This window comes from Nicotiana tomentosiformis, chromosome 6 (assembly GCF_000390325.3).
Source record: "Nicotiana tomentosiformis chromosome 6, ASM39032v3, whole genome shotgun sequence".
NCBI classification, from domain to species: domain Eukaryota; kingdom Viridiplantae; phylum Streptophyta; class Magnoliopsida; order Solanales; family Solanaceae; genus Nicotiana; species Nicotiana tomentosiformis.
In genome coordinates this window covers 21,361,731-21,377,545 of record NC_090817.1, presented here as the reverse complement: position 1 = coordinate 21,377,545, position 15,815 = coordinate 21,361,731, and the positions used below count along the sequence as shown (strand labels likewise).

Here is a 15,815-nt window from a genome sequence, read left to right as displayed (position 1 = left end):
GGCAGTTGTTTAGTGAATAATGTCATATTTCAAATATATTTCTTAAAAGGAGATTCATATTCGTCATCCCTATCACTACTTATCATTTTGATCTTCTTGTTTAGTTGCGTTTCAACTTCATTTTTGTATTGCTTGAATGCATCAATTGCTTCAATTTTACTATTAACTAAATAAATATAGCAATAGCTAGTACTATCGTCAATAAAAGTTTTGAAATACTTTTTTCCACTGCGAGATGTTATTGACTTCATGTCGCAAATATTTGTGTGAATTAAGTCTAAATGATTTGAATTCATTTCAACTGACTTATAAGGATGTTTAACATACTTTGATTCCACACATATTTGACATTTCGAGTTATTACATTCAAACTTAGTCAATACATCCAAATTAATCATTATCCGTAAAGTTTTGAAGTTGACGTGACCTAAACTTTCATGCCATAAATTATTTGACTCAAGCAAGTAAGAAAAAGCTGAAATTTTATTCATATCAATGGCAATTACATTGAGTTTGAAAAGGCTCTCAGTAAAGTAACCTTTTCCTACATACATTTCATTCTTACTAACTACAACCTTGTCGGAAACAAATACACATTTAAGGTTATTCTTGACTAGAAGTGATGTCGGGACTAAATTCTTCCGCATTTCAGGAACATGAAGGACATCGTTCAGTGTCACAATCTGGCCAGGAGTCGTCTTCAAAACTGTCTTGGCCGTTCCTTCAATTTTTGCAGTAGCGGCATTTGCCATAAAAACTGTCCTGTTGGGTCCAGCGGGAGCATAGGAAAAAACAACTCCTTGTTAGCACAAACATGACGAGTTGCCACCGAATCAATCCATCATTCTCTAGGATTTTCGACTGGGTTGCATTTAGAAAGCATGGAACACAAATCGTCTATATCATCATTCTTCTCAATCATGTTTGCTTTGCTTTTCTTTTTGTCCTTCTTTGGTGCACGACAGTGAGCAGCCTTGCGTCCAACCTTTCCACAATTGTGGCAATTACCTTTGAACTTCTCTTTACTTGGGTAATATTTTTGTCCAGACGACTTCTTTCTCCTTTTGCTCGTTGTAGCTTCCTCAACAATATTTGTACCCATTATTGTTGAATTTCCACGAGACTTCTTTTCTACAACCTTGGTTTCCTCTCCAATCCTTAGGCTAACAATAAGGTCTTCCAACTTCTTCTCCTTTCGCTTATGTTTCAAGTAGTTTTTAAAGTCCTTCAACATTGGAGGCAACTTTTCAATAAATGCCGGAACTTCAAACGCTTCATTTATAACCATACCTACAATCATAAATTTCGAATTAATAATATAATCTAATAACAATATTGATTTCGGCAAGGAGATCATGAATGATGACTTGCAATTCTTTAACTTGAGTTATGACAGACTCACTACAACCAATTTAAAGTCCAAGAACTTTGCGGCAACAAACTTCTTAAGTCCAACATCTTTTGTCTTGTACTTTTTCTCAAGAGCGTTCCACAACTCTTTCGAAGTTTTCATGATACTGTAAACGTTGTACAAGCCATCTTCCAAACAACTCAATATATAATTTTTGCACAAGAAATCAAAATTGTTTCACGCCTCCGTTACCACAAACCACTCATAATCTCGAGTTTCTTCTCCCAAAACGGGACGTCCTTGCTGATAAAGCGCTGAAAATTGAGTGTGGTCAAGTAGAAGAACATTTTCTACTGCCACCATTCGAAGTACACACTGAAACATTTTCCGGTATTTTCTCGGTGCCATCGCCGGTGCAAGCCTTGTGCGACTTGAAGACGCAGTAGCCACAGCAGTAGTAGTAGTCCCAACAGAACCATTTTGTTGTTCCGTACTTGTTGTTATTTTTCTGTAAAAGAAATTGACACAACCAGAATTAGTACCTCGATGAAAATTTTATATCTTCAAACCGAATATAAACAACCGGGTAGAAAATTATAAGGATTTTAATCTCAGATTGAGTAGAAAGTCATAAAGACTTTAATCTCAAACTGAAGTAGAAAATTCGAAGATTTTAATCTCCAAAACGGGAGTAGAAAATCACTTGGATTTTAATCTCCCAAATCAGAAAGTAAGATGAACACAGAAATATAATAAATTCCTTAATCTTGTTACGTACTCTGTATTCAAAACCAGAAAATCAGAAGACGTTAGTTTAATAAAACAAAAACAAAAAATTCGGAGCCTACAAGTTTCTTGTGTGTCCTTAAGGAATTCAATCCCCTCACGGTTGCCCAAAGCTTCAGATTAATTTCTCCCAGGATAGAACGTAATAACTATTCTGTGATAGAGGCACTTCAAATAACAGAACTTCGGCGAACTCAAATGGCGGAGCAAATCACACAAAATGCTTAAGTTTTTGCTTTGAAAAAATAATGTAGAATGCAGAAGATAGAGGGGAGAGATTTTCAGATTCGGTGGTGAAAAATGAGGCTGAGCCTCTCTATTTATAGCCAACAAAGTTGAGTCCCAACAAGTGCAAAGGTGCTTGTTCGTTTGAAGAGGTATCTATTCGACGAATATTTGGTTGCGAATTTGACCATTGAAAAATAATGCCGCGAAATTCCAAATTAATATTTTCCGCGCAAAAATATTAGGAAAGGAAATATTAAATAACGGAAAAAGAAAATAAATTTGGTCTAAAAAATTAACAATCAATCATATCAATTGACCAAATCCGAAACCAAATCCGAGTGGGCGACGACGACGATGACGCAAAAATTGCTCTCTTCTAAACTCTTTAAGAGCTAGAAGGAGTGCTTCTATATATAAGTACAAGAATTTTCCTTTTCCTATCCAATGAGGGACTTGTAAAAGGGACTAATTCAAAATTTCATTTCCCTCCATTTCTTTTCCCGCCATTTTCCATTCACATCTCTTTTGTTTTAATTAATAAAACCCAAAAATAAGTTGATAGGGAAGGACTGCTAGAGTCGGAAGAAAACTGAAAGTAGTGGAATATATGATTTTACATATCAAAGTCCTAAATATTAGAAAAATAATTAAATGACTATTCCTAAGTATTAGAGAGACTATTAAATAGTTATTCTTATATATTAGAAAAATAATTAAATGATAATTCTATTCACTGTGAATTCAATTATTAAAGGGTTAAAAAGGCGAACGACATTTCACTAAGGACATTCGTGCTTTTAATATAGTATATATATATATATATATATATATATAGAGATAGATAGATATTGGAAGGAAATGTGGAAAATATGGAAATAGTTGTAATATGGTGATTATTTTGTCAAATGGAGTCCATCTCACATAAGCATAAGCATCTTTGCAAAGTTTAGACTTTGTTGGCAATATTCTTTAGGACCCAAAAATATTGCATTGTGTGTTGGACATCATTTGCACAAGTTGTATCTCTTCTTTTACACCTAAGAGGTCAAGACTTTTTTGCCTATAAAAGGGAAGGCCATTAGTTCATTTTAGACACACCAACAAGACTTGTCTTCAATTCTTGTTTCTTCCTTCCTTCCTTCCTTTATTAAGAGTGTTTTGTATGAGAGTTAGTGTTGGGAGGCACTTGTGTGAACCCTTTCTTTGGAGTGATCTTGTGAGGTTATTCTCTTAGGGTATTTGGGATTAATTAGAGTGTTTGCTCTAATATTGTACTCTCTTCTGCACTCTTATTGTTATAGTAAATTGCTCCTCTCCGCTTGTGGACGTAGGTCACTTTGACCGAACCACGTTAAATTTGTGTCTTCTTTATCTACTTTAATTGTCGTTGTTATCAACTTCCATTGTCTTTGTTATTGCCATTATACCGTTGTTTGGCTATATCCCGCACTACCCGGGTTCCCGATCCTAACAAATTGGTATCAGAGCCGAATCTAACCGGGTTAATTTCAATAGCCAAAATGACTCTAACAAAGACCTATGTTGAGAAATTTGACCGAAGTGCAAACTTCGAAATGTGGCAATTAAAGATGGAAGCTATCCTAATTCAGGATGGCTTAGACTTGGCGTTGCAAGGAAAGGAGAAGAAGCCGGATAAAATAACGGACAAGGAGTTTGCCATCATAGACAAAAAGGCAAAAGCAGGTATCATTTTAAATCTCTCAAATGAGATTTTACGTGAAGTTTCTGTAGAAACCACAGTTAAAGGCATGTGGGAAAAATTAAAAACCTTATATATGAAGAGAACGGTAGAGAATAGACTTAACCTGAAGCAGAAGCTTTATACAATTCGTATGGGTGAAGGTACCTCTATTCTCTCTCATCTTGACACTTTTGATTCCATTCTTATGGATTTAATTAATATAGATGCTGAAATTAAAGATGAAGATCAAGCCGTGTTATTACTTCGTTCTCTACCCCCATCTTTTAAGCATATAAGAGATACTATGCTTTATGCAAAGGATAATATCTCTTATAAGGATATTAAATCTATCTTAAAATCAAAAGAACAGATAGATAGTGATATTACTGGGGAAGCTAGTGGAACTCAAGCGGAAGTTGGCTTGTTTGTTAGGGGAAAATCCGACTCCATATCCAGATACAATAATTTAGAGTGTCGCTATTGTCATAAGAAAGGTCACAATATCTCCGAATGTTATAAGCTGAAAAATAAAGAAAAACATAAGGAAAGGAAAAATGAGCACAAAAATACTGACACTGCCGAAGCAAGTGTAGCTGCTGATGAGACTGAGGGAGCTATTTTTTTAGCAACTAATAATAGTTTCAAATCTAACAATGAGTGGATTTTAGATTCGGGTTGTTCTTATCATATGTGTCACAATCGGTATTTATTTACCACATATGAATCTATTGGAGGTGGAGTTGTCTTGATGGGCAACAATGCTGCCTGCAAAGTTTTTGAAAAAGGTACAGTCCGAATCAAAATGCACGATGGTGTGGTGAGAATTCTCACTGATGTTAGACATGTTCCTGACTTGAAGAAAAATCTCATCTCTTTGGGCACTCTAGAATCTCTTGGGTGCAAGTACACAGGTGAAAGTGGAGTTCTGAAAGTTTCTCATGGTGCTCTTGTGATCATGAAAGCACACAGATCTGGTTCATTGTATACTTTATTGGGATCCATTGTTATAGGCCTTACTACAGTTTCGGTATCAGACAACTTGTCTGATTTTGATGGCATTAAATTTTGACATATGCCCATTGGGGCTTTTGCGGAGAAGGTGGAGCAAATTTACTATATCATCCAAAATTAGGCCAAGGTGGAGATTTGTAATATGGCCATTATTTTGTCAAATAGAGTCCATCTCACATAAGCATAAGCATCTTTGCAAAGTGTAGACTTTGTTGGCAATATTCTTTGGGACCCAAAAATATTGCATTGTGTGTTGGACATCAATTTTCGAAGATAAACACTACCCATAGCATTACGAACTCCAATATATAATTTATTCTCAATTTCATGCCCAAATTCGCGATCAAATTCCAAGAATACCAATTTCTTAGATTTTTCTTCAAAATCCCAAATTTCTACAAATTTTCATGCTTGAATCCATGTAAAAACCAAGTATTTAATTCACAATGTGAAGAAATCACTTATCCCATTATAGTTGATAAAGATGGCACTCCAAAAGTGCTCCCATGGACGAAATGAAGTGAAAATGAGCCAAAACCCCGTTTTATAAAACCTCACTGCCCAGCGATCCTCGCACATGCGGTGCAATAGCCGCTTCTGCGAAAATTTCATCGCAGGTGCGGTTCAAGCTCAGCCCAATGCTCCCGCATCTGCGCTCCATGTAGCGCATCTGCGCGTCCGCTTCTCTGATCCATGCGCCGCACCTGCGCCCATCGCCCGCTCCTGCGTTGCCCACTTCGCACCTGCGCCTTCGCAGGTGCGCCCAAATGTTCCGCACCTGCGGTTGCTGACCAGTCTCCTCTCCTTCGCACCTACGACCCGTGGCTCTCACCTGCGGCCCTTTTCACGCAGGTGCGATTGCAACAGGTATCAGCTGCCTCAGCATTTCATCCAAGTCCAAACTCGATCCGTTAACCATCCGGAATCCACCCGAGGGCCTCGGAACCTCAACCAAATATACCAACACGTCCCAAAATACATCACGAACTTAGTCGAGCCTTTAAATCACATCAAACAATACTAAAAATACGAATCACCCTCCAATTCAAATTTAGTGAACTTTGAAACTTCAACTTCTACAATTGATGCCGAAACCTATCAAATCACATCCGATTGACCTTAAATTTTGCGCACAAGTCATAATTGACATTACAGACCTACTCCAACTTCCGAAATCAGAATCCGACCCCGATATCAAAAATTACACTTCCGGTCAAACTTCTCAAAAACCTTCAAAATTCCAACTTTCGCCAAATGACCCCGAAATGACCTGCAAACCTCCAAATCCACATCCGGACGCGCTCCCAATACTAGAATCACTATACAAAGCTATTCCCAGACTCGAAATACCAAACGGATGTCGATATCATTGAAATACACTTCAACTCAAATTTATGAAATTCTTCAAAACGCCAACCTTCCACAATAGGCGCCGAAACGCTCCCGGGTCATCCAAAACCCGATGCGGACATACGTCTAAGTCCAAAATTATCATACCAAGCTGTTGGAACCTTCAAATCTCGATTCTGAGGTCGTCTACTCAAAAATTATACTTTAGTCAATTTCTCCAACTTAAAGCTTCCGAAATTAGAATTTTCTTTCCAAATCAACTCCGAACTTCCCGAAATTAAATTCCGACCACGCGTACAAGTCGTAATACCTGAAGCGAAGCTACTCATGGCCCCAAACTACTGAGTGACACATTAGGGCTCAAAACGACCGGCCGGATTATTACATAAACGGTCCCGGCCAGCGCGCTAAGTGGGCCCAACGGATTTTTTTTTTTTGAAATTTTATAGAAATTAGAAAAAAAATATTAATAAAAATATCTAAGGCAATTTCTTGTAAATTTTATTATAGAATTATGACCTAAAATTATTAATTCAAACTTAAAGACAAAAATATTGTAAAGAGATATTCAAAGCAATGCATTATAATTTTATTATAGCATTAAAAAAATATGGCAATATCTTTCTTAGTCTTCCTCCCTCCTATGGAATGAGCACAACAAGGTGTTAATACCACCATCTAGAAGAAAAAAAAACTAATCCAATATGTGCCAAAATACAGGTTACATAATACATACTAATTTTTGTTCATACAAGTTACATGGTATCTCTTACAAACTTCATAAATCCATTAAGGTCCGGAGGAATTTCTGTTGGTGGTGGCGGAAAAGAAGCTTGGTCATCACCGCTTTCGGGCGAAGCAGAATCCTCCGCAAGTTCAGCTAGCATTTCTTCGTAAGCTTCGTCTACCTCTGGTTGTGATTCAGCAAGTCTAAAATTTCTTCTTTCCGAACGGATCCAATCTCTGAAAAGTACTGATTTTTCCAAGCTCTCCCTCATAGATGCTCTATAATCATCGAGTTGAAGTCTTGCTTGACTGAAAGCGCTCTCTGATGCCACTATTGAAGCTTGAATAGTTAAAATATCTCGGGCCATCCTTGAAAGAACCGGAAAGTGTTTTCTTTGTCCTTCCACCATTCCAAAAGATTAAAGGAGCCGTCAGGATTCACTTCTTCAATTCTCCGTGACAAATAAACTTCAAACTCATTTAGTTGTCAAAAATCACTACTAGTAGAACCTTGAGAACCCCTTAACCCCATCCAAGCACTAAGTGCTCTTACTCCCACAGTTCTTTTAGATGATTGAGAATCAGAAGAAGAAGGAGTTGGAACATTTGGTCTAGCATAATCTAATGCGACTTGATAAGCATTATAAATAGTTTGAGCATTTATTCTAATTGAGGCTATTGCTTCCGGAAGTTTAGACAACTCCTCATCTTCAAGTGCTAAACCTTTATAAATAATTTCATACCAAAATTGAGGACCTCCTAATTTCATACAAGGATTTAACAAAGCAGCAACACCATAAATAGGGGGAATAGGGAGAAATATTTTTTAAACTTTTCTTTCATAGACTCAATAGCAAGTTTATATCCAATTATAGAAGAAAATGAGAGAGAGATTGATGATTTTGTGAGAAAAATAAAAGAATGAGGGGGTATTTATAGTTAAAAATAGGAAAAAAGTATAATTATAAAAAGTTTTTGGGAGGGGGGGGGAGGGGAGGGGGTATTTTGGCAGACCCAACGACTATTTTTTAAGTGCCCAAACGGGCAGAGTTTTTTTTTAAAAATTGTTGACCGTTGGGACCGTTTGGGCCAGCCAAGACCAGTCCAGTCCCGGGCCTAGCGGTCGTAAAGTGAAGAACCGGCCCAGAAGACCAGACTAGGCCCACTTAGCCGGTTCTAACCGGTTCAGGCCCGTTTAGGCCCAGAAGACCGTTTGGTCAGCGGTCCCGGGCCTGAACCGACCCACTTGCCACCCTTACTCTGGTGAGTTAAATCGTTCTATATATAGGAGGATAATATTCCAATACCTCGGATACTTGAGGGGAACAATTTCCTTAAGGACACACCGTGCATTCAGTGGCTCGATTTTATTCCGAAAATTATTTTCTAATTCTGGTTTCTGACTATTTCCAGTTTCTGCCTTACTTCTGTTTTTCCTTGTTTCTATTTTGTGTTACAGAAACTTACTGTTTCATAATATTATATTTAATACAGATTGATAACAATCTTAAGGAAATTATATTTATACTTTAATATGTAATCTGTTTTCTGGAGATTAAAACCTTTGTGGTTTTTACTCCTTATGAATTTTTCTATTTCTAATTTGCAGATATAAAAATTTCATCGGAGTATTAAAATTCAGAAACGATTTGAAGAACATAAAAACTTCATCGTTTTCTTGTGAAAGAGTATATAAAAACTTTGGTTTTTATTTATTAAACGTACTTTTATTATTAATTAAGTATTGTTACTGTTTTATGTTCTGTCATTAATTGAACTGTTCTGTTTTTGACAGTAAGAAATGGCAATTGAAAATGGAAATCCGTCTGCAACTGTTGCGGCAACGACATTAGCCTCGTCAAGCCGAACTGCTGTGCCACCGGCCAAAAAACCGGAAAAATTTTCTAGAGCCAACTTTAAAGGATGGCAGCAAAGGATGTTTTTTTGGCTTACCACGCTCGGTATGCAGAAATTCATCAGTGAAGACCCTCCAATGCTTGCCGCCGATATGCCAAACAATGAAAAGTTTATGATTGTTGAAGCGTGGAAACAAGCAGATTTTCTTTGCAAAGGCTCCTAAGTGCTTTGGATGATGATTTGTACAATGTCTACAGTGCTATGAATGCTTCAAAAGAATTGTGGGATGCACTTGAGAAGAAGAAAATGATAGATAGCAAAACAGTTGAAACCCAAGTTCAAGAGCTTCAACTTATTTTTCACGACCTTATTGCTGAAGGTATGGTAGTGAATGAAGGATTTCAAGTGGCTGCAATGATTGAAAAGTTGACTCCTTCGTGGAGAGATTTCAAAAATTATCTAAAGCACAAGCACAAAGAAATGAAGTTGGAAGATCTTGTGATTTGTCTCAAGATTGAGGAAGATAACTAAACAGCCGAGAAAAAATCGCGTGGAAAATCAACGATTATGGGAACAAATATTGTTGAAGAGGCTGCTCTAAAAAATAAGAAGAGGAATAGGTTTAGGTAAGTTTTCACCCGTGTCTTGCTTAAGGTTGTTGGTCGGTGTTTCCACAGAGAGCTGCTTTTTTAGTTTCAGTCTGGCTTGAAGTACTAAGTTTATGCATGCAAATGGTTTCATCGGTTGTTTCCTTTTCTCATTATTAGTACTTTCAACAACTGAAGTAGGTAAGTTTTGTTTTCGCTTCTAGCAAAGTGACTGCTGCATCTGAATGTGTCAATCAAGTGATAGAACCAGTCACTGTAATCTATTGGGATAAGCAGTGTTACAGTCATACTTGCTCAAATTGAGCTGCTTTCTGTATATTCAACCTGACCTGAAAGTTCCATTTGTGGATATCAATATCTCCTGAATAGATGGTATCCCTTAAAAAGAGTTGTAAAATCAGTAGCTTCTGTATATTCAGTTCGCAAGATGGATTTGTGGAGAAAGCGCTTAGGAACATGCTTGTTGTTCTTATGGTTTATGGTTAATTTTGTGTTCTCTGTTTTAGGGGTTTGAGCGCGATTTTGTTGAAAGTTAGGATTAGTGGTGTAAATCAAATAACTTATTTCAGCTATACGTAAAGCCTCTGGTTTATTAGTACTTTGAAATCTTATGAATGAAATCTATCGATCAATTTGTTTCAAACAAAGGTACTGCTCATACATATGATGTGAAATTCGCAAGCACTTGAAAATTGGAAAACTATTTTATTTTGACGATTGACTATTGTAGTTTTGTGCTATTATAAATGAAGGCTTGAAGGTTGGGTAGACATACATAAAATAGTGTAACCTATTTGTTATTTGGGAACTAGGAAATTTTTTCTTAATGATTTGGAGTGTAATTTTCGTTTCTTAGTGCAGGGCTTTCATGAATATTAAATTCTCTTATGACATATTAATTGCTAGTTCTTGCATGTGTGCTGTTATTTAGGGGAGGAATAAAAGCATTTAGGAATATTAAATTCTCTTATGGCCTTCTTTTTTGGTCATTTTCATTTTTGGCAGGGGATGGGTGTTAATCTATTTGTTGTTTCGGTTACTGTCAGTCATGAACAGTATGTAACATTGTTGGTTGGAGATAATATCTTGAACAATTTGTGGCAGGTACGGGCGAAAGATCTAAGCTTTTGTACTCAAAAACATCAAGATCTATGCTTTTGTTCCATAGCAATGTTTTGGTCGTGGTTTTAGATACAGCAAAGCACCATCGTACATTATCATTTGGAGTATGAGAGTAGATGTAAGCATTTGTTGCAGAGAGTTGGTTGCAAACATCTCTGCTCTCTGCATGCCACATCATTACAAGTGGTAGCAGTTTTGTAGAATTTTACGTTTAACTTGAACTTCTGGCAACAGGTGCTGCAGTTGTTTTTAAGTTATTGAGATTGTCTGATTTGAGACTTCATCTCCAGCAAAAATAGGGGCTCCAAAGTTAGAATACAAAAGTTTAACTTTCTCATAATCCAAATTATACCATCTGAAAGGAAAAACTCTATTTTCAGGCACCGACTCCAAGTCTTTATAGAGTAAATTTGAAATTAGAGCTGATTGAGTTTATGAATGTATGACTGCAAAATAGGAGTACAATAGATATAGAATTCGTAAGACTCTTTACTTTCATTTTTTGTTGCTTAAATAGGCCGGTTCACTTGGATTTTTTATATAGGAAAGTGGAGTTAGTCTGTTGGCTTTCCTAATGTTTTAGTCGTTGTGTGGCTCGACCAGCCAAGAAAAATCATAAAAAATGCAGCCTACAGATCAATCTGAACATTGTTGAATGATATTTAACTCATGCCAAAAAATAAAGCTTGTACTAAAGTAGTAATAGAACTGTAGTAGCAAATTCTTAATAGAGAACACTTGCTAGAGCCATGCTTGCAGGCTGCAGTGTGCATTGACCCTCCATTCTTTAGTTATTTAAGTGTTAAATACTAATAAAACAATTAATAAAGGCATGCAGATGCTAAATCTTGAAGGGTTTCAACTAGCAACCTTACCTGTAATTGCGACTACATGAACTTACAAATAGCAACAAGAAACAGATTGATTATATATATTGTCAAATCTTAATAAGGGAAAAGAAAGATAGTTAGACCAAAGAGCATATCTTCCTTTCTAATTTTAGCATATATACACCCTTGCAAGGAAAAACAGGAATACAAGAGATTAATTAAGAGGATAAAGACAGTATGAAAGGCATGGTAAAGCACTGATACAAAAGAGTGCAGAAAAGGAGGAATGAAAATACCCCTTTGGAGCCAAAGTACACATGATGAAACACATCAAAGCCGCACAATCTGAGAAAGGAATGAATACTTGATCCTTCGAGCCTTTTTTAAAAAATATTATAATTGTGAATTTTCTATTTCAGAGTAAAAGATCATTCAGATATATAAAAGGTATACACAACGCTCAATAAAAAAAATTAAGTGAATGCTGAAACTCTCCACAATTACAAGACAAAAAGGAAAGTAAAGATTCTTGTGGCAAAACTTGCAACAAATCAAATCAGAATCTCGCTCAAAACCTCCTCCTCCTGTCCCAGCAGCGTTTGGGAGCACACGAATCTTTAGCAGGTTTAGGCATATCATGAAAGTCCACCATTATGATCCTTCTCTTCGCTTTGTTTTGCTCTGCAACCCTTTCCTCAAATTTTCTTTTACTTGATTCAAACTTCATTCTTGAACTCTTCATATCTTTGATGCTTTGTGTTGTTTTTTGCATTGGTCTTGCAACTGTAGAACTTTGTGTTGTTTTTTGCATTTGTCTTGGCCTCTGTTTCTTGGTTGCCGATCCCGTAACACAACTCATGTTCTTGCTTTTAGTATTATCGGACTGACACTTTCCTGCTTCTGTCTTCTTTTCTTTATCACTATCAACATGCTTGTGTTGAACCTTGCCGTCAATGTCTCGAGTCTTCTTTAAACTTAGTTTTACCTTCAATACAGTAGATTCGGTCTTACTGATGTTGTAGTTTTCTTGTCGCCCAAGAATATGGCATGTTTCTTGATCATCAACAGAGAACTCAGCACCGCCATTACTGTCGACTTCTTCATCTTCTTCTATATCACTAACACTGTCGATTTCTTCATCACCAACACTGTGTTTTTCCGGATTCAGTAACATCATTAGTATTTCATCTCTGTGCTTCTTAAACTTTGTTGGGTGTTTCAATGCAACAACTTGAATAGATGCTTTAATCAACTGAATTATATCTGGCTTCTTCTTTATGGAAAAAACGTTCAGAAAAACTGATTCTATATCCATGGCTACACTCTCTCAACAGCAAGAACTGCTAACCCTAATAACAACACAACTATTATGTAAAAATTGAAAGAGATAATTTGTTTGGCAGTCGAAAGAGACATTTATATGGGAAGGAAATTTAGAAACTATTTTTCCTACATGGTTTAGGAGTACTAACTTGCGTGGAAATTAAGTTCTACACACACGCTTACTTCTCTTTCTTCAAGGACCGCATAGATTAGTTCATAATTAGAGAATAAAAATTAAATTTTAAATGTTTGAAAAATATAACAATTGAAATAAATTGTTCTTTAATTCGGACACAAATACCAAATTAGCTTTGGGTTATTTGAATTATATGTAAATTATATTAAAATTTAAACCTTCTAGATAAAAATCAATTAAGAAGCATGGCATGAAATTGTTTCTCATATCTGATAATGGATAACATATATATATATATATATATATATATATATATATATATATATATTATTTTATATCTGCAACAATCCAACCCCTTAGTTTTAATACTTACATTTTATTCCTGTATTTTATTGTATTTTAATACTTTTATCCTCTTACTTAGAACACCTCGTCAGTTAAATCTATCAATAATATTTTTGAGTATTATTTAATTATTTAATTTACTTATTTTTAAATTAATTTAAAGTATAAATATTCTCACACCATTTTTATTTTCCTCTTTATACCTTCTCTTCCATACTTTAAAATTTCAATTAGTTTTTTACATTAATATTTACCAATAATCAAAATGTATAGTATCACATTTTATTTTAAGTTGTAACTTTGAATTAGACTAAAATATTATTACATAAGTTTTTTGATTATTATACTCTAAATCTATTGAATTGTTTTTATAATTATTTTTTGTATCAAGTGCAATTAATTTGTTTTCCTCTTTTAGCCAGGATACAAATTTGACTTTAATTTTTGTTAGTAAAATTACCTACATGAGATATTTATTTTGTATTTTTAAAATTTTAATTTGTTATCCAATTGTTATTTTCTATCTAGTAAAACTTTATTTTTGTGGTCCTATCCATAATTTGAGTGTTTTCACTATAATTTTAATCTGATCTCAAGTTCAAATCGTCTTCCTTCTATTTCTAATATTAAATATTTTTAAATTTTTAATTATTGCTACTACGTTGCTATATATATATATATATATATATATATATATATATATATATATATATATATATATATATATATATATATATATATAGTATTTCATGTTATGTGGCTTTTATTAACTTGCCTCTTTATTTAATCTCATTATCCATTATTATTTTTTAATATAATATATATAGATGTATTTTTTTTAAATTTTGAAATAAATATTTAAATTAATACTCGAAATTATTACACTATTAAAATTTATTAATAATATTTTTAAGTATTATATATTTAATTTATTTTCTATTTTCTAGACTAATTCTTAGTATGAATATCCTCGCATTATCTCTAATTTATTTTTATTATTTATTATTTTAAATTTTTTACTTTATCTATTAAACTTCAGTTATGTGGCCTTATCCACATCATTATCTTTTTTATCATACTTAAATAAACTTTCTTATATCAAAATTAAATAAGTTTTATCCTTTTTTTCTTTATGATAAATTTTTTAACTTTCTCTCTATTTGTTTCTTATTTTTCTATTATATTATTCAATACTTAATATTATTACATTGTCATATAACTCTTTATTAGGTTGTTTGAATTTAATATCTATTATTACCACACTTATTTTAATATAATAATAATAACAAATAAAATTGATTTCAATAGTAACTTTGACCTCATTGCCCATATTCAAAAATAAGATTTTTCTTATCATATTTCAGGAAAAAAAATCTCATATCAAATTCAAATATATTTTATTCTTCTAATTAGATCGTATTTTCAAAAATCATCTTATACTTTGAAACTTAACCTAACAACACCCAATTCAGATATTAAGAAATATTTATTTATGTATAAAATATATGTTTATCCAATTTTTTAACATTAATATAACCTCATTGTTCTTGTTATTAAATATATATATATATATATATAATTTTTTTATTTTAAGTAAAAAAACAATTGCTACTTGAAATTTTTTCACTTTTCAAAGTCATCAAATCCTTAATATTTTAAGTAAATTTATTCACTTTATTTATATTTTAAGTTACCCCAAAGTATAATTAGTTTTTGGTTATTCTAATCTACGTCTTTCTATATTTTTTATTATTTTATTATTATGACTTTTAATTATTTTTTTACTTTCATATCCGAAGTTAGTTGACTAAATTCGGGACGTATCCTGCTCCTGCTCCCGTCCTGTATTGAGACAAGTGCGGCACCAAAAATGAAGAGCCCGCACAACTTAGGTTAAATATACACTGAATTAAGATATTAAATTATATTTCCCGGTATGATATTATTTTATAAAGCTACACTACATTTAAATATAAAACAATTCTTTATTCTGGAAGTATAAAGATGTAATATGTTTATTCCCTAAGAATAAAGAATTTAGTTAATATGCATATAGCAAGAAGAGTTACTTTATAACAGTTGTCGATCACAATTTTTATTATCGGTTTATAGATTAGTTATAACATATTAATAACCTATATTTTAATTGAGTAAAAATAGAATAAATCCACATATTTCTTGTTTAAAATATCATTGTCGTGTATAGCTTTGTGATATAATTTATTTTCGCTTATTTAATACTTATTTGTTAATACTTTTATTCTTGTATAAAAGTTACCTAAGAGTATTATATTTAAACTTTTAACAAACACACAATTGTGATTAGTTTTTAATTTTCATCCGGGTCCGGTATCCACTTTGGGGCTAAATTAATCTTTATTCGCTCTAATTTATTCCACGTTGAGAGTAAAGTGTTCCCTACGAAAGGCAAAAAATATTT

General features: G+C 33.7%; 1 protein-coding gene across 1 annotated transcript; it reads right to left on the bottom strand.

Moving 5' to 3' along the window:
* Positions 1–841: 841 nt before the first annotated feature.
* LOC104120555 (uncharacterized) lies at positions 842–7,315 on the bottom strand. The gene is made up of 4 exons (XM_070178312.1): positions 7,206–7,315; positions 1,611–1,859; positions 1,399–1,517; positions 842–1,290 (listed from the first exon to the last, which is right to left on the bottom strand). The coding sequence occupies exons 1-4, from the start codon at positions 7,313–7,315 to the stop codon at positions 842–844; spliced, it is 927 nt and encodes a 308-aa protein (XP_070034413.1).
* Positions 7,316–15,815: the final 8,500 nt, after the last annotated feature.